The 24,505-nt window shown below is 33.9% G+C and overlaps 2 protein-coding genes across 2 annotated transcripts; one reads left to right on the top strand and one right to left on the bottom strand.

Moving 5' to 3' along the window:
* Window positions 1-1,627: 1,627 nt before the first annotated feature.
* LOC108489151 (myosin-6-like) lies at window positions 1,628-16,648 on the bottom strand. The gene is made up of 39 exons (XM_017793464.2): window positions 16,130-16,648; window positions 14,986-15,114; window positions 14,589-14,732; window positions 14,079-14,224; window positions 13,840-13,996; window positions 13,663-13,721; window positions 13,395-13,554; window positions 12,590-12,739; window positions 12,353-12,489; window positions 12,080-12,226; window positions 11,857-11,958; window positions 11,187-11,244; window positions 10,996-11,097; window positions 9,896-9,933; window positions 9,662-9,788; window positions 9,406-9,576; window positions 9,180-9,311; window positions 8,971-9,080; window positions 8,832-8,892; window positions 8,011-8,188; window positions 7,686-7,891; window positions 7,405-7,524; window positions 6,845-6,943; window positions 6,128-6,340; window positions 5,851-5,990; window positions 5,572-5,686; window positions 5,438-5,482; window positions 5,277-5,360; window positions 5,001-5,171; window positions 4,560-4,715; window positions 4,277-4,468; window positions 4,045-4,173; window positions 3,862-3,932; window positions 3,688-3,787; window positions 3,520-3,576; window positions 2,820-2,876; window positions 2,658-2,738; window positions 2,483-2,565; window positions 1,628-2,214 (listed from the first exon to the last, which is right to left on the bottom strand). The coding sequence occupies exons 1-39, from the start codon at window positions 16,130-16,132 to the stop codon at window positions 2,100-2,102; spliced, it is 4,545 nt and encodes a 1,514-aa protein (XP_017648953.1). The 5' UTR covers window positions 16,133-16,648; the 3' UTR covers window positions 1,628-2,099.
* A 646-nt stretch (window positions 16,649-17,294) lies between these two features.
* Window positions 17,295-17,849, top strand: LOC108488143 (uncharacterized). Its single transcript, XM_017792445.1, has one exon. It carries the CDS (start codon window positions 17,295-17,297, stop codon window positions 17,847-17,849), a length of 555 nt encoding a protein of 184 aa, XP_017647934.1.
* Window positions 17,850-24,505: the final 6,656 nt, after the last annotated feature.

The raw sequence follows: 24,505 nt of genomic DNA, 5'->3' as shown, positions 1-24,505 counted from the left end.
ATTATGCATGAGTTTACATGATTTAGAAATTGAAAGAAAATTTGTGGGCCAGTCTTACATGATGAGTATGATTAAGTCCTGTAATGTTTCGTATCCTGTTCCGGCGTCAGACACGGGTAAGGGGAGTTACAAACCTTTTTAATATATACCAGTATTTTATTACAAAACGAACAATTAATCCAGTTATAAAAAAAAATATTTAGATTATGTTTATATAGTAAGGCAAGAATAATCCTACCTATAAAAAACTTTTCTATAATAAATAGAGCCATTTGCAACCAACAGCCTCAATTTCAAAAAGTTATTTCTGAATATTTTTCATAAGCTTGTGTTTTTACAAATTATATAAAAAAATTTCCTACTACAAAATTTAAACTTGACCATGAACCATTTGATATAAGTTATATTGAATGAGAGTTTGTTAAAGAAATAACAACTCAAAATTTTTCTTTCCATTTATTAAAAGATTTTCCATCTTTTATTAAATCTATGTTATTATACATGTTAAATAAAAATAACTTCTTTTACTATTTTCATTTTGAAATATGTAGTCTTATTGGTATACTTGAACATAAAAAAAATGTTCAGCCATATGAAATTTGGACTATCTCCAAAATTATTATAGGAAGAAACCTTTCTACAACCATGGAAGTGGAAGAACACTTGACAAAATATGTTAACAAGTGTTATAATAATCCTGCTTATTATCAAATTCAAACAAGAATAGATCGAATTGCTAGAGCTCGGGATCTACTTCAATAAAAAACTTAAAGATTTTGGACTAATGGTCGAAGCATAATGGCCTATGATACTGGAAATTGCCAAGAAGAAATAAATGAGGAATCCATTCAACTACTAAAAAAAGATAGCTGAAATGGAAATTGATGATTTTCCATTTCATATAATTGAAGACATTAAAATATATTAAAAAGTTGGAACTCACTAGAATTGTCAATCAATTCATTAAATTTAGAAGAAAAAAAGAAGCAACATGGAAACAACAACAATCAAGAAAAGATGGCATCCTTATCTTCAACCGAAGAAAAGATGTCTTCCTCGCCAAGAAACTATGTGGAATTCAAATATAATCAAATTGAGATATGAATCTATACTATATAAGGAGGTGTAAGAACCTAAAAGAGTTATATACAGCTTATCTTAAACACAAAAAGAAAATTTGTAATCTTCTGCCCCTTTACTAGTAGTTTCATTCGGGTAATATTTCTTTCATCATGTAATTGTGATAATAAGTAAAACCAACAACTATAGGTTATAATGATAAGAATGGATTCCAACACCAATTTCAGAAGATTATTGCTCGCTGCCTTTTTTTTCCATCTATATAATTCATAATTATATGCCAATCAAGTATATTTTAGCTTCATTTTCTAATCGATTACTCTTTGGACAATGACATCTATATCATTTTCCCTTTTTTTTAATCGTTCTAATTTGCTATTTACTTTAATAGGTCATAACATTAATTCATATCATGAAATTGGTGATTTTGTATTTTTAAAAACTGCAAGGACTTGCATGTACAATAATAGACCGCAAAATCTTGGATTTGCAATGACAGAAAGCTCAGAAGTAACAGAAATAACATTCAGAAAGCAAATATCAACCATGATAATAATCTTTTTCAACTATATATATGTTGTACGTATCCGTACTGGGTTTCTTTTTACATCAAAAACTGGGTCTGGGATCCACATCTCAGCCATCGACTATAATGATACTGTTCATTACACCTTCCTTACCTTCCAAACTAAAAAACGATGAAAAAAAAAACTGCCCCTTTATGGCAGAAGAATAAAGCAATATAAAAATAAAAAAGAGCCCAGATCAATCAAACAAATACGTGCCCAGACTCAACGTCAGCTTTTACAATTTGAATTGTCAAAAAATAATAAACCAATAGAAACATATCACAATCGGAGATCGATGTATTCAAATATATATATATCATATATATATATATGAAGAGGGGTAAATGAATTGAATTTACAACAACCAATGAATCGGCAAGTGTATCTAAGTCCACATTGCTGACCTTGACTCGATAACGACGGGAAGCATGCATCTAAGCTCCCTAGGCCTTACTCGTGTAAAAATTGGAAGGCTGGATTCTCAAGAAGTTCCTCTGCTGGTTTGACTTCCAAGAAGTCTTTCTCTTGAAGCGAATTGGAAAGGTCATCGACAGAGAAGGGGATGCTGTGTATTAACAAGGATGGATTAGGTTGTTTCTATGATTTTATACCTTACAAACTTCAACTCAGCATGTACCATAGTTGTTATTTAAACCATTGCAATTGCAGTCTTTCATATCCATCTATACTTGGATTCTAGTACACTGTTTATGTAGTGACTTTTCAACTCTTCCTGAACTAACATTCTCATTTTCTAAACACGTCTGAACAGGAGTTTACTTAAGCCACATCAGAAACCAGCTTTACTAGTAGTGCCCAACGTAAGAACTTACCTGGAATTGTCGTCCAATAAAAAGGAACTGCTAGCAGCATCATTGGAATCCTCTGTCATTAGTACCCTCATGCTGGAAATAACCTGTAAAGGAATGAAGGTCACCCATAAATCATATCTGATTTCTGAACTTGCTAAACAACCAAGAAAAAAAATTATATGCCACACAAACTTACATTTGGAGCAACACTTCGAGTATTGTAATTGTCATCCCAGTACAACGTACATATTCTGTATAACTGCTGTACACTAAGAATCTGACCAAATCAAGAGTTAATGTCAAGAGTATGAGAACATTGTGAGAAATAATAGAGAAGACAAAGAGAGAAAGGACTTACAGGGCAGAGATCATTTGTAATTTCATCATATGAAATTCTGTACTTCTGATGTATAACCTGTTATCAGGTTTTAACAAAATTCAGCAAAACTCGATTTCTAAATAAAGGGCCAACGAAACATAAATACTCTGCGTAAATGGACAACACTTCAGAAGGTACAAATCAATTGAACAATGATTTCTTGGGTTAAGGGAACAAAATTGAATAGTATGACCAGAGATAGTTGAAGAGCCAAATTGTTCAAGCAAACAAATGCTCGTCATAATTTTAGAGGTTTAACTAACCTACAAGCACAGGTAAATACATGAGTATTACAAAATGTGTCCTAGCAACCTGTGCCAAACAACATGAATCTCTTCCAAACAACGACATGAAGAAGAAATAACAAAGCTACCGGTAAATCCTGTCCTTAAATATCTGCCACTTCCCCAACTTGTTAGCTTTATCATTTACATAAAACCAACTCCATCTAATAGGGCATTTGAGAACCACCATCAATCAATAAGATTCTGCTACCCTAAAACTTTGTGCATTGTCAAACATAATGGAATGTGGCTAAATAATCATTTTGAAAGTTCGGCAGTACAATACCTAAAGAGCTCAAAACAAGATAACTAGGCAAAGCAATGACGTTTCCAAATACCAAAAAATTTCAAAAATGAAAAACAAGCAAAACAACCAACAAGATGATCCAACATACCAAGAATCCAACAGCCTGCCTTATGTGCTTAAGTTCATCCCACGATGACCCAGCGAACTGCAGTACAAGGGAAGGTAAAGCATCAGCTTAGTTAGAGGCCTAAAGTAAGCAAACTGCCCTGCAAAATTATGTAGCAACAACTCCGTAAATAAACACAAAAGAAGTTACCTCTTCTTTTGCTTGGCAGCACCAAAGCTCTAACTCGGCTAACCCAGCCTTGACATATTCTCCATTGCTAAACGTACAACACTCACGGCGTAGGAGGAGGCTGGAAAATGACAAAAATGCCAATATAAGCAAACCATTTGAATTAAAACCACAAAGGACATCACCAAAACATACCTATTAAACAATTGTACATTGATGTATGAAAATGTTTGAGTATAAATCTTCTGGATAAGAACAGAAGGCACCTGAAAACCAAGGAACTGTAAGAACTCTGTGCATTTAACTGGAAATCAGGATGGACAGTGGTAATCGAAGTTTATAAAGGTAATTTAGAAAGAAAAAAATCAGGTTCCTTACAAAATTTTCTTTCAAAGTACTTAGGAGGGTGTTGAGGCTATCAATAATGCTTTGCCAGTGAGTTGAAGCAGAATCTTTGCCAAAAGACCGCCCAGATCGTAGTACACTTCCCTTAGATGTTCTCGGAGCCTAACAATCAGGATAACCAATTAGAAAAAGGGACCAAGATTAATGGCAGTATAGCTGCAAGATACAAATTCAATTTTTAAACAAAAACTAAATCACAAGATACCTGGATGCATAGAGCAAGCAAAGATGATAACTCTTTCTTCAAGTTGTCCCTAATGATTCCATAGATTTTTTCCACATATGCTGCAAGTTGCTGCTTGAAAAGTAAAGCAGGATATTTGGCCTCTACTTGGCGAACTACTGCAAGTGCAGCAGCAGCAGCAAGATTGTTGGAAGAAGGAGATGAGCGGAAACCCTGGGTTTAAGAGAGAAAGGAATGTGAAAAATAGTCTTACTCTTCCCCAAAAATGATACACTCAGCGAGGAACCATAAGAATTTCAAATACCATTGTCATCCTTCCAAACAGAGAGGTTGCAGCAGTTGGCTTCCGACTTGGAGTTGCGCCACTTGAACCAGCAGCTTTAAGACTTTTTTGGAGCAAAAACAGTAAAGTTGATGTGTTGGACAACCAATATGCCATATGACCATTGTTTTCTTCATTCTACAATCAAAGAAGTTTTCATTCTTCACTTATGAATGGCATGTTTATGCTTGTTCTACTACAGCAAACAGGAAATAAATAAAAGAGGCCCAGAAAGTAGAATTCAGAGACATAAGAAAGTGAGATCTTCTAAAGCAACTATTTTACATTTATTAAAGCGGGGCAATTAAATAAAAGGGAAGAACAAAATCATAGAAAAGACTGAAGGATAACCAAAAAAAATTGAAGCAGATGACAGCCTGCAACCCTACACCACAAACAAGACAGAAACGTACAATCAATTACCTCAATTGCAGAACCAATCATCTGAATAAGACGATCAAACACACTGGTCCTTTCTGCTTCAAAAGATTTCCAGTGGAGAAGACATTTATATATGGTAAATGCTGCAACAGGTTTCCCTTGACTGAACCCAATGTCTTTTGAAACGCAATTGACCAGTGCATCAACATTCTCCTGTTGAAAGAACGACAAAAAAATAATTGAAATGCTGCAAAAAAAAAAAAAAAAAAAAGAAGGAAAGGCTTGAAGATGCAAAAATTAATTGCAGGAAACACACACATGTTGACGTTCAAGATTGGATCTTCGCAACCTGCCATCAGATTCTGCACCAGCCTTCTTCACTGGAGTCGCACTCTCTGGTTCCTGCAGTAACAGCTCTTGTCAATGGCCGCATTACAGAATCCAGACAAGTATATCACAAGTACTAAAATCAAACATACATTTGATTTGTTCAATTCATCCATATGGTGACCATTTTCCAAATTCTGCAAATTTTCAAACCACACGAATAATGAGAAACTTCAACATAATGATTAATGAAACAGGAGAATAAAAAAATCAAGTTATATTTTACCGGAAAGACTGGAATTGGTGGAAGCTGTGAAACCTTCTTAGCAGGCGAATTTAATAGGGTTTGCTGCCTCAAAACTTGGTTTTCAGATTCAATGTCTGAAATCTTTTCTTCAAGACTGCCAACAAAGAAACGATGTTAACCAGGAAAAAGACAAAAAGAGTGGAAGAAATGAATAAACACAGCTTCAGCAATATGCATGCAAAAAACCGCTATCCCAGATTCTGGTAGTTTACTGAAAGAATTTAACTCAATCTTTTCTCAGTAAGGGCACAAACAAACCTGTGCATAACAGTCTTCAACTGAACTATTTTTGATTCGGCATCCAAAGCTTGTTTCAACCTTTCTTCACTTATTTTGCTTGTCTCTTCAAACTTTTTCTCTGTTTCATCAATTTTCTTTTCCAACGAACTCACTAATGCCTGCAAATAGCAAGCACATGAGAAATATAATTATGAAATTAGTGTTCTCTAAGAAAACATCCCCAAGGTATCCTATATATCATTGTACGTTCACTGTATCTTTATGCCAATATAGATTTTAGACGCAGCCTACTCACCTTCAGTTTTTCATTCTCATTTGTAAGCTTCTCCAACATCACAGGGTCCACCACCGAAACCTCCTGAATTATAGGGACTACCTCAGCTGCCTTTTTGGCAGCCTCACGTTCCTTGGCAAGCAATTCTTTAGTTTCTTTAAACTGAAGTTGTATGTCTTGCAAAGCAGACTGCAGTTTTGCATTTTCTTGTGTTTTAGCTTCTTCCAGGTCAACCTACAGAGTAAGACAAGAAATTATAAATAACAAGACAAAAATCATAGAAGCACTACAGGATGCAAGTAGGCCTGACTGACCTAGCGCAGCGCAGCCCATAGCATTTATATCATTACAATATTACAAATAATATACATTAAAAAAATATATATATTTAAATGCAACACATTATTAATAAATAATTACATCAGGCAATACCAAGCTATACCTATATCTGAAATTCCAACCAGAAGTGGCTGGATATACAGGCAGGGGATCACATGCGAACCCCTTGCAATAAATGCAATATCAGGTTATTTATCTAAAGCAGATAATTCAAGATGGGAAGCCAAATACAACTGAGAGCCTCATTATCTACAGTATTTAAAGCACAAGATAGTTCATAAAAAAATCAGGCCCTCTCTCCATAACATGACCATCAAATAAAAGCACTATATTTTGATAGAAGCCAAGAACAAACACAGAATAATAATAATAATAATAATAATAATAATACATGCTTACCCTCATTCGTTTCTCCAGTTGTAATCTCCATGTCAGTTCCTCAACTTGCTTTTCCAGTTTGTTCTTTGCAGCTTGCAGAGCTCCCGTCTCCCTAGCAGCCTGTAAATAAAATAATAACAGAAAATCTGAGGGATGCATTCATAAAACAAAATATTATCATACTTAAAGGTCTTAGAAATACTACATTGTTTCAGAAAACAAGGTCTGCATATAGAGAAAAATAAGTAACGCCCCCCCCCCAAAAAAAAAAAAAAAAACCCACACAAAGAAAAAAAAAATTATGTAAAAGATTTAGTAGATTTTAGATAAGATTCGCCAGAGCATGGATATCTTGAATAGGCTTTAACTTGTAGCCAAAATAAAACTCAAAAATCAAACTTGAAGAACCTCCCAAAAAATATCTTAGCAAAGCTGCAACTTCTTAGTGCTCTGATTTCAAATTTAAGCAGAGAAGAGGGCCACAAAAGACTAGTATGCCAGCTGCCAACCATTTCCAAGGTTCTAAAAGATGGAAGAAAACAATTTTTTATAAAAAGTTCAGCAGGACAAACAAGACATACCATCTTAAGCTTCCGCAGTTCTTTACGAGCTACTCTTCCTCTCCATGCACATTGTGTTGCAATTGCTGCTTTCTTCAACTTCAGATAATGCAACCGGATCAAGAACTTGCGACATTGGCTCTGTTGAGTACAATCAAAGTCATTCCAAGTTCTTTTTTAATATACAATACTATGAAACAAAAAGAACTTCAGCCACTGAAAGCAAAATTGAGAAGGTACATCTTTCAAAGCACCAATGCATAAGCAGTATGATTAAGAGCAATTTAAAATCCAAGACCTACCTGAATTATAATAGCTGCTCTGGTCTGCCTTCTGAAGCGTAACTCATTGCGAGCAGCCATCCCCCGCATGCCTGTCTGAATGGAAACAGCAGAGGAGAACAATTCTTTATAAGCTTTCCTAGCAAGATGCATGCGCAAATCTCTCTGGATCCTTAAACTGGCTGCTTCTCTTCTCATGCCTTCAAACACTTTGCGAGCAAGTTGCCCTGAGATCAGCATGGACAAAAACTATCAACAGGTGTACATAATAACAAATTCCTTAATACTGTAAATTGTATTAATTTACTACTGCCAAACCTAGAAATGCTTAAACAGGAATAAATACCTCTGCAGACAGATTGAATCTGTAATGCAGATCGGCGAAGCACAATGAAACTTCTGCGAGCTAAATAAGAACGAACTTTCCTCTGAATAATGCTAGCAGATCTTCCTAAGACTTCAATCCTACGGGTATCCAGATCAGCCATCTGACCAGCCCTAAGAAAAACCTTTGTCTTACCAATCTGCCAAAAACAAAATGGCATCGATATGATCTTTCCCAAAATCCAACCAGAACAGAGACTCATAAAATATGTGAGTAAACAATAATAAACCGAGTGGATGCATAGAATTTGTTCAAAAGCACTGATTGAACTCTCATCTAGAAGATGCCTGTACTCCTTCCATCCGTATGTATGCTAGATGATGCTCGAGCAAAAAGTAAATGGCTAAAATTAGCCAATAATAAGTTTGTGACTTGAAATCCAACAAGTTAGATCTGCATGTGACAAGTGTTTTTGCACTTTTGATAACAGTAGCTAGCTTCCAGAAATTTTTCAAGTGTACTAGGGGCCCAGTTTTAAGTGTTGTTTCCTAGTAAATCCAAACATTTTACCTATAAACAAGTTCTGGTCTACACCAAATAGATCTTTTGCCAGACGAGCTGAGTTGAATTTCCTCAGCTTGCAAGTGAAAATAAGCCAAAGGCCAGACCTAATTATTAAATATCTTCCTATTGCATATCTGTCTTGCTAGCTTTTAGTGACACCTTGATGACAGAGGACTTTGCTTAAGATGTATACTAATAATTCAACATGAGATCTAGTACTAATGGCAAGGAAACTCAATTGACTAAAGAGACTGTTTGAATATCTATCAGACATTTACCTGATAGCCTTGAAGCCCGACCTTCTCTAGAAGCTTTTTGCACGCAGCAACCTCATCAGAACTACCATGTATATAGTAAATGGGTCAGAGTCCAGTATTGAAGAAAACTCTTGCGAGCAAAGCAAATTATTAACTGTACCTTCCATCCAAAACTTCAGGTGCAAGAAGACCAAATCGGTCCACAAATTCATCAAATTGTTTTCTAGTAGGATATCCAGCACAGCTAATCCTGATAGCCTCCATAACCCCCTGAAATGAGATAAACAGAGAGGATTAGTAGGAAAGCAGCTCTTATTAAATACCAAATACACATTTCAGTTCGTCCTGGTAAATTATCATCATTCTTACCCCACATCGTAGTTGTTGTAGAACATTTTTATTCTCAAATATTGATGGCTTAAGAAGATTATTGGGCTTTACACAACGTATGTAATGTGGCTCAGTGGAACTGAGAGTTTCAAGTAATGCTTGTAATTGTTGCTGTGAAATACAAAGAGAGAGTGCCCATGACACATTAGTCTGGAAAAAAAAAAGGGTAATAATATGCATTTAAGAAGCAGAAACACCAACACACCTTAAATCGAGAACCTATTGAAGAGAATTTTGACGATTTGGAAGATTCCTCTGCTAAAGGTGGAAATAAACTAGAAACAAAGGAACATTTTGAAGCATTCAAAAGGGCCTGATGTTCAGCTACAACATAATCTTTGTTCTTGTCCAGGAACAACTCGGTTTGATAAGTGACCTGAAACGTTAACAAAAGTCCATTCACCTAACTTCTTTATTTTGTTCTTTAACCTGAATTTACTATAAAGAGAAAGCAAACATACATCACCAGCATAATGGCAAATGGTGAAATCACTACGAGACAATTTGGGCTTGCTGAACCGCTTATGGTTTTTAAATGTCTGGTACAGCTTCTGAGCAAAAGTTTCATGGGTTGATCTTGGAAACATGCTTTTAAAATTTAGAAGGCGAACATCCAAGAGAGGAAAAAGCTCATCAACATCACCACAAGAACAGTAGGATATAATTATTAACAATAAGTGCTTGCTACATCTTACCAAGCCTCATCTAGAAGAGCAATTATGCCACCTGGTTTCTGGAAATCAATAACAGAAAAAATGAAAAACATATAATCAATAACCACCAAATAAGTGTATGAACCATTAAACGCAGAAGCCTAGACATGATTAATGAGAACCCACCAACATCTAGGAATATTATTGGTAAGAATGTTCAAGAAACCAAACAATGATAATAGAAGTACAGAACAAGAAAATATTTTCTTGTTACCAGAGGAAAGGAAAAAAGAGAAATGTGAGAGAACAGAAATGCATGAAAGAGTGCAATTCTTAAGAAGAAGAAAGGTAGTTTCTCAAGCACAGAGATAAAGAGGCATAACAGTAATCAAGAAGTTTGCACCAGAAATTGCCAATATGAGTCAAATAAGTTATATATCAATACCAACATCAAACAAGGATGATACCAATACAAGATTCAAGATTCTGTTTCGATGCTAAAAAGGAAATTTTTATTGCATGGAATTTAAAATATATATAAGATTTAAGTAGATATTAACTTAACCATCACTCCTCTATCATTTTCACAGCAACTTACTTGAAGCAGGCATTACTTTTTACATTGCTAGACTATAGCTTGTGAGTAAGCTTATTTACAACTATTTCAACACCTGACAAATGATCCATCTCTTGTCTCTTTAGACTCTTCCCTCATTATTCCCCCAAATTTCTTCTCTTGTTTTCAAGCTGAGCATCTTACACCTCCTAATCAATCAGGTTTCCCCCCATGCTTTTAAATTGTCAATGAGAATAAAGCATCAAAGATGCCCTTACCATTTACTCTTCTATATAGCATGAAAACAACACTACATAGTGTAAACAACATCTAACGTTAAGTATACAAAAGCTTTTGGCACTAGAAATGGAATCACCAGACAAAAATACATGGAAGAAATCACATAGTTACAAGCAAAATTGTACAATTCCAGTAGCAGAGATTTATAGTCAACAACACAGAACCAACTCCACGGTTATACACAGAGATCATTTAATGGGATTATATATTGGAGGTACAGATGATAAAATACTAAACCACCCTGTAAAAGTCCAGCCAAATAATAGGAGAGGTAGAATCCACAGACCTTTTCAATGAGGTCAAGAACATCCTGATTATCAACAAATTCAATGTAGCTCCAATTAATTTCTTCTTTTGTATACTCTTCTTGCTCCATTTTGAAGACGTGCTGAGCAAAAAAAAATTAGGTATCACAAACTACAGAACAAAAACTGGGAAATGTTAAGCATGAACTGGGTATGTCTTTCAGAAATGAACCTGGTTGAAATGCTGCTGCAACTTCTCATTTGTCAAATTAATGCAGAATTGCTCAAAACTGCAAAGAAAATAATACATCAGATAAATAGAAGGCCATAGCAAGCATCCAAAAGCAATGAACAATACTAATTTCCAAACAAATTAAAGACTTCAGAAAGAAGGTGAGAAGATAATTATGGCAAGACAATCGAGAAACTGAAATTATAATTTAAAGGACATCAGAAGCAGAGAGCTAATTAATTATTAACCGAGAAAGTAAACTACACTCCGACTCGTAAAGGCAATGAATGAACTATACCCTAAAGCTCAAGAGAAAGTTATGTTGACCACTGTACAACAAAAAGGTTAGAAACTCCATTGCCAAAAGCCATCAAACTCATCAACAGAAAATTTTGGTAGAGTTATACTAAGAGTGAAACGATATCATGTCACCCCTACTTGAAACCAGAAAAGAAATCCTTATGTGCGAAACATCCAAGTGCACCACCTTTACAACACCTTAACAAATGAGAATAGGTCTCTCAAACCACGGCTTCTTTTAGTATCAAAGAATAAATGATTCTCCAAAGTATTAACTGTGCCTCGTTGAGACAACTTCCATTTCTATTCATTGGTTTCGGAAAACCAACTTCGGTCAACTATGAAAACAACAGGCATACCAGTTAAGCACCTGTTAGTCTTGAAACTCTCAAATCCATAAATATCCAGCACCCCAATTAAGTACTTTGAGTCAGGATCTTGACCAATTGAACTATTGATCTTATCCACAATCCTGTCAAATAAAAAAAATTAATAAACATTGTCAGAAATAAAAGTCCAAAACTGAACAAAAACAAATGATAACCAGAGTCAATCTTAAGTGTCTCTAATCAGACAGCAGAAGTGAACCATACCAGTCAAACAACCTCGAGTACACAGTTTTAGCCAAAGCATCTCTACTAAGCGCAGCAGATAATGGGTCCAGCCATTTTGTAATGGTTTCGTCACGAGTTACGATTACGCGCTTACAAAGAGAATCTTCTAGTAACTTTTCGTCGCACCTAAAACAAAACTCGCCATTAAACATGTTCTCTTTGTTCTCTTCCGAGAGGCTAAGGAAGTGAACAAATATCAAAGAAATGCCTTCCAGTTTATGTTATTGCAAGTCCATGAAATTGCACACTTACTCAAAAAGCTCAGCTGCAGTCCTCAGATGAAACCGAGATTTTTCATCTTTAGGTACTGATGAGTCTATTTCCTTCCCTTTGGCAAATTCAATGTTCCCAAGATGAAGAATTGCAGCCACAACACGGAATATGGCATCCTGACAAATGGCAGAGGCAACAATCAAAAAGATGATAAAGAAATATTTGGAAAATTTTATGCTCAAGTATCATCTCCCAGGATAGTGTTTCATAACAAACCTGCTCATCAGAACTTATTCCAACAACATCCATTGCCCTCCTCGTTGCAGCATATTCCTTAGACTCATCAACGCCATCCAACTCATAACAATTAGATTGGTTCAGATAGTGAAACGTTCTCGGGTTTCCTAATTTAAACCGCTGAATATCCTGAAAGGTAAAAAAGAGAATAAAAGCAGGACAGGAGGAGACAAACATTCATAAGTATGAGAATTGACAACCTGAAGCATTACAATCTCATGAATTGTCAAACTGTTCTCTTTTTCCAAAGATATGAAATGATACTCACAACTGCACATCTATCCATAACTGAACAAAGCTATAGGTTCAAAATTTTCTACTCATTATCAGATAAATGAACAAACCGTTAAAAAGGGCTTTCAAGAAAGAAGGAACTCCCTCATATTGGATCTTCTATACCACAATCTTAACAAGCTATGGATGTATCTTGACACAACTGACATGCTAGGAAATCCAATACAAATCATTAGACATCAAACTTGGAAAATAACAGACATGATACACTACACTTTACAACCTTCAAGCATTGGCACTTAAAATAGAAAAAAATATATATATACATACAAATAGATTGATATCTTAAGCTAGAAATAGAGGCAGGACTGTTCTCGCAATTTAAGCTCCCATCACAATTCTTTCTCTAGAATGTACATTTTGGTCATAAGATAATCCTTAAATTTTAAATCTGAAGATAAAAAATGCTTGTTGAGGGAATGAATATGCAAAAACATATTGTATCAAATACTTTATAAGTAGCTTGATTAAGCAATCAAAAACCACTTACCTCTGGTGGTGCAGCACAAAGCATGTAGAAACAGTGATAATTTCTCTCAGGATCAGACACTTGACAAACTCGTGATCTTTCTAGCAAATAAGTTCTGATTGCAGCTCCTGAAATCCTTCCACTTCGATCAAATTGAATCTCCACAAACTTACCAAAGCGACTAAATCATTCAAAATAATGCAAATTATTATTTAAAAAAACCAATGATTCAGACATAGAATCTACTATACATACAGCATGTGAAACTTGCTAATAATAACATTCTTACCTTGAGTTGTTGTTCCTAACAGTCTTCGCATTACCAAATGCTTCTAAAACAGGGTTTGACTGCAGATTAGGCAAAAGAAAAAACAAACTTGTTGAACGCTGTTACTAGGATGATAATTTCAAAATATCAACATTAGATTTAATGTCGCAAAAGATCAAAATTTGTAGCCATATTTACCTCTAGAACTTGCTGCTCAACTGTTCTTCCCTCAGCAGCAGCTCTACCCCCCATGTAAGCAAGATATCTCATAAGCAATTTTGTGCTTTCTGTTTTACCAGCCCCACTTTCACCACTGACCAAAATCGACTGACTAATTCCCTCATTCATCATTAATCTGCATTGACAGAAACAGCAGGCTTCATTGTCAAAAACAAGTACTCATATAAAATGAACTTCTGGTCGGTATAGCAGGGTACCTGTATGCAGCATCTGCTACAGCAAAGGGATGTGGACTCAATTCACCAAAGGCTGCCCCCTTATATTGTGCCATCATATGGCTATCATAAAGATGAGGTAGTCTTCTGAATGGGTTTACAGCAATCAATATATTTCCTGTATATGTCTGGAAGTACGATTCGGGACAATTGCCTCCTCTTGTCAGTAAGTTTTGAAATATGATGAAAAGCTAAGATTCCAAACATTCATAGATGCAAATATGGATTATATCACAACAAAAGCAAAATATAAATCAATTCCCCAGCAATCAAATATATTTCCAGTATATGTCTGAAGGCACCATTGGGGCAACTGCCTCCTTTTATCAGTAAATTTGAAAACATGATGAAACATAAATATGTCATTAACATTCATCAATGCAATATACCAGAAAGAAAGCAATTACATCCATTCCAACAAAGAAAATTAAAGAAATGACAGATATGACACCCACACACAGATAGAAAGTGAACATTTGCTTGAAATCTTACATATATTTCATTCATATCATATCTTGATCGTAAATTCTGGAGCACACCCGGTTCATGCAAATAAGCCAGCTTTGTCATATCATCTACTCCACAAGGTGGGACCTCAGCATCTTTAGGATAGACATTTGAAGCTTTAACAACCACCTGTTGCAAATGCATAGGAAAGTAAAATTAACAAACTCAACCAAGCATTCTATGTTCTCAATGGATTCCCATTTTATCATACTGGACTGCATGACATGGAAAAAGGTGAGGGGAAGAAAATTTTAAGCCATGTGATATGAACATGATTGTGGCAAGAAAATAGCAATTTATCAACAAGCATTCACCAAAATAGAAGTAACTGAAATTCATATGCATGTAAAAGAATCCATTTAATTTTTTAGAAGCAACTCACCGTCTTCCCTGAAGTGCATAGGACTTTAATATCTTCGCCTTTAACCTCCACAACTTCACCATCGATCCAAGCATCGTCAGGATCTTCCACCCAGACAAGAGATCCAACTACAAGACTAGTTGTGGCAGCCTACAAAAGCCAATAGAGCCCATGACTCATCAATTTAATTGAAACTATCCCTTATAACCATTCAATCAAGATTCAAGCATTTAGGCAGAACCACATAGTTAAGTTCGCACTTTTCAATCTCAAAATGACTTCTAATAGGAACTATTAGGATGGTGCAGAAAACAAGTAAAAAATTCACTAGTAAAAGAAGACTGTTAGGCAATCACTATTGGAATTACAGATATGGAAGGCAATCACTATTGGAATTACAGATATGGACAGGCACTTCTTTCTTGTTTGGAAAACATCTAAATAGAAATGAAATGATTTTGGAGGTTACATGACCCATCTAAAATCCACCAAGCTCATTATTTTTAAAACCCTTTCAAATTCGGAAATTTTTTAGGGAGGAATTTACCAGATGTGAATTTGGGTCTTCTTAGAGATATGGAGTGAATAAAAACACTAAATTTAAAAATTGGAAAGCATACAAAGTACAAATTCAGCCAAAGTAGCAGCAATGCCAATTTTATGGCTCGAATGTCCTATTAACAGTAAAGCCATCATAGTTTCCACACACCAAGCTAGTTAAATCCAAGCTAGTTAAATCAACGGATAAATAACCAGACAAGTCAAAGCCCAAACATTGAAGGGGAACTCAACCAACAATCAACATAAACTCACAAGACCATACTCAAAATTACATCATACTTGGAACAAAATGTACTGCTTCAAGTTCTAGTCAATGGCAATATGGTTCTAACTGAAATTTTATCCCCAACTATATTCAACTAACCATAGCAAAGCAAGACAATTAAAACCCTAAAACGCGGATCTAAGTAACAACGAATATTAATGGACCAAAAAATAGTAATAGCTAGCTTCAACTCATGTTCAGATCAGTCAACTACAATTCTTTAGAATTACCAAAAGGTTTCTTTAAATCAAGACCGTCCGAAGCTAGAAATCAGAAATAACAAAACAAAAAACAAAATGCAAGGGGAAAAAAAAGCAAAAGATATCATAAATAAATTACCATTCTTATCCTTGACCAAGATTAATCGGATCAGAAACTTGGTTTGCTTCTGGATCTACTCCTCCAAGGCGTTGAGCAATGATCATTCAATACAATATTCAACAGAGAAAAAGATTTGAACTGGTCTATTGTTCTAAACGATTTACACTACAAAAGAATTCCAAACGAAAAACAAAGCAATAAACAATATAAAAAAAAAAGAAGCTTAAATCTCTTCAACAAAGATTTTTAATATATATTCTTGAAGAAGAGATTAAACCTCCCGTTTGCTTTGTTTATGAAAGCAGCTTTTCTTTTTCTTTCTTTTTTTCCTCTTCCCTGTTCCTTAGGGATGGTATTAACTCTCTTAAAAAAAAAAAATTTTTTGAGGTGACAATCTTTACTCGTTAAGTTCGATTATTTAATTTGTTTTTGTAAAGAAAATGGAATAATTAAGGAAGAGTAAGCGTTTTGGATTAAATAAGAGGAAATTACAAAAAGCCCTAGATTTGGGGATGTAATTACGGAATTTGATGACAACTAAGACGAGGTCAAACTAGAGTCCAACGAAAAGATGAAATGGAAAAAGAAAAAAGGGGTGGGCGTATACTGTCCGGTTCTTGCAAAATCAATTTGGAAGGGGGCAGTAAATAATAATTTTTGGGTCGGTTGGTTTTGGAGTCACGTGCGGCTCCGAATTGTGCAATTTGTCAAGTTCTATTTTGCGAGGTTTGTGGGACCCAAAACAATTGATTGCCAAGAAATATCGGAAGCTTTTCTTTGTCCCGCGATGTCAATTTGAAAAAAAGAAAATGTGATGGGGGCACAGGGGGTGGGGTTCACGAACGTAGATCAGTTAAATAATGTCATATTTTTCTATATGAAAATATATATAATATAATAATATAAATGTTTTAAATTTATTTTATTTTATATAAATTATTAAAGTACCTAAGCCCTCTGATCGGTTAATCTGACACTTCTCTCGATCAGATTTTTATGTTTTAAATCTAATTTGTGGCCTTCATTGTGGAGGGATCATGGGGGCTGTTATTTGGAAGCGCCTCCGAAGGTAAAGGAATCTACGTGGAGGTGTTTACGTGATTTTTTGCCTTGTAAGAGTCGACTTGCTAATCGATGCATCTTTATTGAGCCTGTTTGTGCACGGTGTGGCGAGCATGAAACGATGGATCATACTTTGCTAAGCTGTAATATTGCAGTGTCGGAGTGGAGTTCTATTTCCTCAAACTTTAATCAATTTTCTGATGTTGATTTCTTGTGGTCTCAGGTGCGATCTGCTGCTTTGGGTCAATGTTGCAGGATTTTGACAATTGCTTGGTGTCTATGGTTTCATCGAAATTTGATTGTTTGGAAACAAACAGATGTGTTTGCTGCTGAGATAGTTGCCAAAGCGGATCGGTTTTTGACTGAATGGAAGGATGCTCGGGCTGCTTTTACAAGGGTGCAGCGATTTTCAATGAGTTTCGTTAATAGCCGGGTTGATTGGGAGAAGCTGGTTGTTGATCTGTTCAAGTGTAATGTGGGCGCTGCATCTTCTTTTAGGTTGGGATGTTCTTCTTTTTCAGCTAATATCTGGGATCATAATAGCACGTGTTTTAGAGGATGCTCAGTAACGATAAACACTACGTGGGAGGTTCGAATGGCTGAGTTGCTCCCCATAAGAGAGGCTCTTTCTTGGATGAATACGCTAAATGTTGCGAATGTAGTGTTAGAATCGTGAGGATGTGATTAATGCACTAAATTCTTCATGCAATAATTTATTTGAATTTGATCTCGTTCATTGTTTATACATAATTTTTTTGTTTTCAACAGTTACCCTTTTGGTGGACTCGACAAACAGCTAATTAAGTGACTCATGAAATTGCAATAGTGACTTTAACTTATTCTGAATGTCAATAGTAGAAGATCCCTCACGCGTTTCTTTCACTTATTTTAAATGTTGATTATTGCCGTGTGTAAATGATAAATATTAATGGATTAAGGTGTATCATGTAATCATGTTCACTTGGGTTTAACTATCATTGATATTGCTATTATTGTTTGTTAATTTTTCTATTATTAATGAATAGTGTCTTCAATTTAAAAATTAATATTTTAACATAATTATGATATGATAAAAATTCATTTCTATAATATGAAATATATTACCATATGAGATTTAATGTGACGCAAGTATAATCCATATCAAATTAAGTGAGGGTTTAGTCAATTTCAAATGTTTCTAATCAATCATTTTAGTTTAAAATATGTTTTAAAAGTCTCTTTTATCTTTAATTTTAAAAATTTAATTTTTTATTTTCTAATTTTAAAAATTATATCTAATAATTAACATTTTGAAACTTTTATATTAAATTTACAAGTGTAACATTGAAATTTAGACCTCATTCCTAGGAACTTCTTTTTATATTCAATTATATAAATTATACAGATATCAATTGGATAGAGATCTACCCAACATACTATTTCATTGCCTTTGTTTTTTGTTCCTTTTGTCTTTGATTCGGGTGTTGATAGTTTGTTGCTTATGCACTGCTTAGCTTTTGTTACAACTATTGATTACAAGATCTTTCCTCATAACGCAATGGCTCATGAATACGTCAGACGATATTTATATCTCTTCACTCCTGTTGTTTTCCGCATATTCATTATATTTTTATTTTTAAGAATTTATTTTTTATTTTCTAATTTTAAAATTTAATTCTAACTATTAACATTGTAATTTTATTTTATTAAATTTATTAATATAATATTTTAGAATAAAAATTACTCACTTAATAGTCATGTAATTAAAAACATATTATAATTAATATAAATTTAACAAAAAATTTAACGATATTAAAGTTAAAATATCAAAATAAAATAAATTTTAAAATAAAAATATAAAAAATAAATCCTAAATTTTAACCCCTTTTTTTTCTCGTACACATATAAAAATTTTAACTTTGGATGATGAATGATATTTTTGTTTCAAATGTAATTGGCGTTTTCTTAAAACAAACATAGAAATATCTAATGTTGTGCTTTGGTTATATTTGGGCATTCCATCGAATTGATTGAGACAGATGAAATTTACCTATTAAACTAAGTCTGAATCGTTAGTTGTGAACCGTGATGTCATGTCCCCAAATACATCACATTTTCATCTAAACCAATATATTATTTTTGGTTGGTTTTGCGGTTTATTAAATTTATTTATTTTAATTTATATTTGTCTTTTTCTATAATATGATTTAATTTGAATGTTATCTTCCTACTTTATCAATATATTTAACATTTGTCTATAATAGAAAAACAATTAATTACTTTTATTGTCACCTCAAGGTAGCAAAAATTAACGATTATTATTTTGACTCAGAAGCTCTAAATATATATATAAATTATTTTCATTTATTAACTTCGATTTTGGTAAAGGAAATTTTATTCTCTCTCAATTTTGAAATTAAGTAAATTTATCTATTTCAAAAAAATTGACAATTTAATTCTTGTCATTTTCAAAAGTGAGCAATTAATAATAATTAATCATGACCTTAATATTTTTCATAATTTGTACATGATTTTGATTGATATAATAATAATTTTAGCTCTCAAAGTTCACATTTTTTTGTCAACTTGGTCATAATTTTTCAATTTTATCTTGGAACATTTGTGTAAATATGTAAATGTTGAGGATGAATTTGTTGAATATTTTAGAATTAAGGTCAAAGTGACAAAATATATAAGCACCAAAGGCTAAATTTGTTACTATACCAATCAAAATTATGTATAATTGATGGAAGACATTAATATCATGATTAATTATCCTTAGTTGCTCACTTCAAAATTGACAGGATTAAATTACTCTAATTTTTTTTAGAGTGATCAATTTGCTCGATTTTAAAATTGAGAGAGACTAGATAGGTCTTTTTACTAAAATAATTTAAAAATATTTTTTGAGTAAAACTTATTTTATGTGAAAATAAACAAAATAATATTAATAATTAAAAAGAAGAAGCTAATTTTAAAGACATTAAGCTATCTTTTAGAAACAATCAAATTTTTGTTTTGTTTTTGTAGTTTATATATTTCATATACATAGAACATATTTTTGGTAACTCATCTTTATGTGAAAAAATATGAGATTTGATAAAATAAATAAGCTTTTAAAATAATTAAAATATCATTTTGTAAAAAGTGATAAAATTTGAAGAAATAAATTCAAGGCATAATGATTTATTTGATTTTTAACTTTTAAAAAAAATATTTTAGTCCTTTTTTTAATTTTCGCCCTTTTGAGCCCTTAAACTTATATTGTTTGTCAAATCACCCCAAAATGGATAGAAAATTTTACATTTGTTAACTTTCTTGACGTGGTAATCCACGTGTATGTTGTGTCACATGGCATTCATGTGTACGTAACATCAACAAAGTTAACATTTGTTAACTTTTCCATTCATTTTCAAAAACATAATTTTAAAGACTAAAAAGATTAAAAAATTAATTATAAGGATAAAATAATTTTTTTATAAAATTAAAGAGCAGATAAATTATTATATCTAAATTCAATTCCTAAAATTAGATATATGTATATTAAGGGGTAGATGCTGATCACAAGTTTTAAAGTTTCTCCATACTCAAAGTGAAGATCGAACCCTTAACCACTAATTGAGATAGGAGAGGCCGTTGCCATCTCACCTAACTCTAATTGTTAATAAATATAATTTTTAATGAATAAAAGAATATCGATAAAAGGTGGTGAATCAATAATAAATTTTATTCTCATAAGGAAAAGGGTCAATATGTAGTTTGGTATCTAAACTATAGCTTATTCCTCAATGTGGTCCTTATTTTATTTTATTTTATTTTATTGCTCTCAATTTGGTACGTGTGGTTTTATTCCACCAACCGTTTTACCTCAAGTTGTTACGAAAAGTGACGTGAAAATATTGGATCAATCATCCGTTGGCACGTGATATAACATTTGTTAAAAAATATTTTTTACAATTTTCCTTTTTATTTCTAAGTGAGTTTTTTTTCTTTTTCTTCTTTTATTTTATTAAAAAATAATATATATTTTTTCAACATTCCTTTATATATATATATTTAGCAAAAGCAATAAAATAAACTAAAAATTAACTAACAATCATGCAAACTACCGATTGCATCAAGTTGGAAAATCCTCTATAGCTGCATAGTTGGCTTGTAAAACGACTCAACACCAACTGTTGTCCATGAGCAAACTTCGCCATACCATATACAAGTTGATTTTCTATCCTATACACGTATTTAAAGGAGACCTCTCATGATCGTTCACACAACAAATGTATATTCCGAACTAATCGCAACTTATTACTGCTGCCTTATTGTCCCGTGACTAATTGCACAGCCAACCCACTGTCGCATTCCATCTGCAGCTAAAGGATCTCGAACTCCTATGCCTTCCTAAGCCCTTCGAAGAGCCCTCACAACCTTGCTTCAAGAGCAGAGCATGAACCTAACAGTTGAGAGTAACCCAAAACCCAGTTCCCAAAACAACCCTACAACACTCCTCCTGTTGTTGCCTGTCCCAACTCATCGCATACCAAACAATCACAATACAATTTGACACAACCCTCTTCTGATGGCATCCAATCCAGATTTTTAGAATCTATCCAACCATGTTTACCAGTATAAAAATCAACTTCTTTATCATACTTAGCCATCGACATACCATTAGCATAAATTTCATCATTGCTAAATTTACACCATTAAAGCCCAACATATTATGTCACTTCCAAATCAGCTAAAATGAGACCCCATACAACGTAATCCAATTTGCACCTCCAGATGTGAATTATTTAAGAATTGAAGTCGATTTGCTTTATAAAAAGAAGATATCAATGAACTTCTATGAAATGATTTTACGGGGTTCAGCCAAGCTCCCTTCTGCCTTTGCACTCGAGGGCCAATCTCCGTCCGGACTAAGAAAACCTTTGCACGCCTTCGTTACCTTTTGGGAGGTTTACGCCCTATAGAAATTGTTTACCTGAGACTATCCCTTGGCCCGTAGGTCTTAACACAAGGTTAGAATTCTAGCTTTTTCAGAATGGTATCTCACTGATGGCTCAAGCCCTTAAGCTGAGCAGAAAAAGCCCAAAGCCAATCTCAAGAAACAATGAAGCTTCATAAAGTATTTTTGTCCAAGTGCGGATAGTCCGCATCTTCACAGACATGTCTATTTCACCGAGCCCCTCTCTGAGATAGTGCCCAGATCATTACGCCTTTCATGCAGGTCAAAACTTACCCAACAAGGAAAGTAAGGTTTACACAAAGCCAATCATGTAAGGAAGAGATTGAAAATGAGATAGCCTACTCATTTTAGATCAACTTATTCCAAAGCAACTGTACACGTGAACAATCTCGGAGAACATGAAGCAAAGTTTCAGTTTGAGCTCCGCATATTGTACATGTAGAAAACCCTGTAAGTCATTGCCAACGTTTTTCCTTGTTTGTTTGAAGCCGTTCATGCCACACAAGCCAAAGAAAATTCATGGGCCCTCTGAAACTTCCAAATGTACTACCAAACTGACTCTTGTTGTTTCCAACTCAACACCGTCAAAGTCTTATAGGCTATTGCTGTAATATCCCGAATTAAGGCCTAATCGAAATAGTGGTTTCGTGACCACAAATCTGAGATAGAAATAATTATTTTATAATTATTTTGAGGTTTATGATATGATTGCATAATTGTGTGAAAATTTTGTGAAGAAATTTTTGGCATAACGAGTTTAATTTAAAGTTAGGGACTAAATCGAATAAGTTGCAAAACTTGCATTCTAGAAGTTTTTAGTATGAAATTGCTTTGAAATATTAATTAGGAGGTCTTAAATGGTACTTTGACCAATTTTAAGTTCATGGACAAAATTAGGACATGGAAGGAATTTTTTTGAAAGTTTAGTAAGGAGGGGCATTTTGGTCATTTGGATATTAAATGAAATAAAAAGGGAAAAATAACACAAAATTGGTTATCATCTTCCTTAGTTGCTTCTGAATGCTCCCTCTCTCCATAACTAGGGTTTCTTCAACTTTCAAGTTTCATAATCAAGAAAGACGTGGAATCGACCCCAATCGAGGAAAAGAAAAGATTATGCACTAAATTGCAAAATCATTATATTTTGGTACCAAGGTAAGTTAATGTGTGAATAATGTAGCATAATTGTTATTTATAAGTTATTGATGTTAATTATATGATATGTTGATTTTTATCATGAAATATATGCTTTGTGGTTATTTTCGAATAAAATGCAAATTATGTGTATTATTTGTTAAATATAAAGTGCTACCGAGTATTGGTTTCGATATTTTACGGAAGATGGCAAGGATATGTGTTCGATGAAAAACCCATTTGAACCTTAGGAATAGATTAGGATACAAGTGACATGTCACTAGGATGGTTGAGCATCCGAACTCGTTGAGTTGAGTCCGAGTTCACTTACGGATGAGAATGTTCAAACTCGTTGAGTTGAGTCCGAGTTTGTGAGATGTAACTAGGCATCCGAACTCGTTGAGTTGAGTCCGAGTTCACTTATAGATGCAAACGCCCGAGCTCGTTATTGATGTTAATTATATGATATGTTGATTTTTATCATGAAATATATGCTTTGTGGTTATTTTCGAATAAAATGCAAATTATGTGTATTATTTGTTAAATATAAAGTGCTACCGAGTATTGGTTTCGGTATTTTACGGAAGATGGCAAGGATATGTGTTCGATGAAAATCCTATTTGAACCTTAGGAATAGATTAGGATACAAGTGACATGTCACTAGGATGGTTGAGCATCCGAACTCGTTGAGTTGAGTCCGAGTTCACTTACGGATGAGAATGTTCAAACTCGTTGAGTTGAGTCCGAGTTTGTGAGATGTAACTAGGCATCTGAACTCGTTGAGTTGAGTCCGAGTTCATTTAGGGGCGGGTTACATGATTTCTTGATTACATATATGGCACTTATGTGCAAATTATCCATGTATCCGAGTTATATTTTGATGTGTTCAACGGGTAAAATTTCTAGTGAAATGGAAGAACACTTAAGATGCAAGTGACGTTTTGGTAAGTGTTGTGAAATGGACACTTTGGACAAGTATGTACTTAACCCTCGGGTTGAAAATAGATACAACAACGATAAGGTGGTAAGATGATAAATGATGTTTAGAAATGTGATGTATGTTTTGGTGATACTATGCTAAGGTTGTTTGGTATAACTGTATTGTTATGTTACTTGTTATTTGCATATGAACTTACTAAGCATTTATGCTTACTCCCTCTTTTTTATTCACTGTAGTTTTGAACAAGCCGGCTCAGGAATCGGGACAGGTCGAAGGTTCGATCGCACTATCCGAATGACATTTTTTGGTAAATGGC

The sequence above is a fragment of the Gossypium arboreum genome, chromosome 11 (assembly GCF_025698485.1).
Source record: "Gossypium arboreum isolate Shixiya-1 chromosome 11, ASM2569848v2, whole genome shotgun sequence".
Taxonomy (NCBI): Eukaryota; Viridiplantae; Streptophyta; class Magnoliopsida; order Malvales; family Malvaceae; genus Gossypium; species Gossypium arboreum.
The sequence above is the reverse complement of the archived record's forward strand: the minus strand, read 5'-3'. Positions and strand labels throughout refer to the sequence as shown.

What these genes read in the sequence shown, in the direction of transcription:
- LOC108489151 (XM_017793464.2), bottom strand. An exon ending in ATGATATGAATGAAATATAT is followed by an intron (nt 14,225 to 14,588) that starts GTAAGATTTCAA and finishes TCGTACTTCCAG; the next exon opens with ACATATACAGGAAATATATT. An exon ending in GTAGCAGATGCTGCATACAG is followed by an intron (nt 13,997 to 14,078) that starts GTACCCTGCTAT and finishes CTGTCAATGCAG; the next exon opens with ATTAATGATGAATGAGGGAA.
- LOC108488143 (XM_017792445.1), top strand. Translation starts at nt 17,295, where the DNA reads ATGGATCATACTTTGCTAAGCTGTAATATTGCAGTGTCGGAGTGGAGT.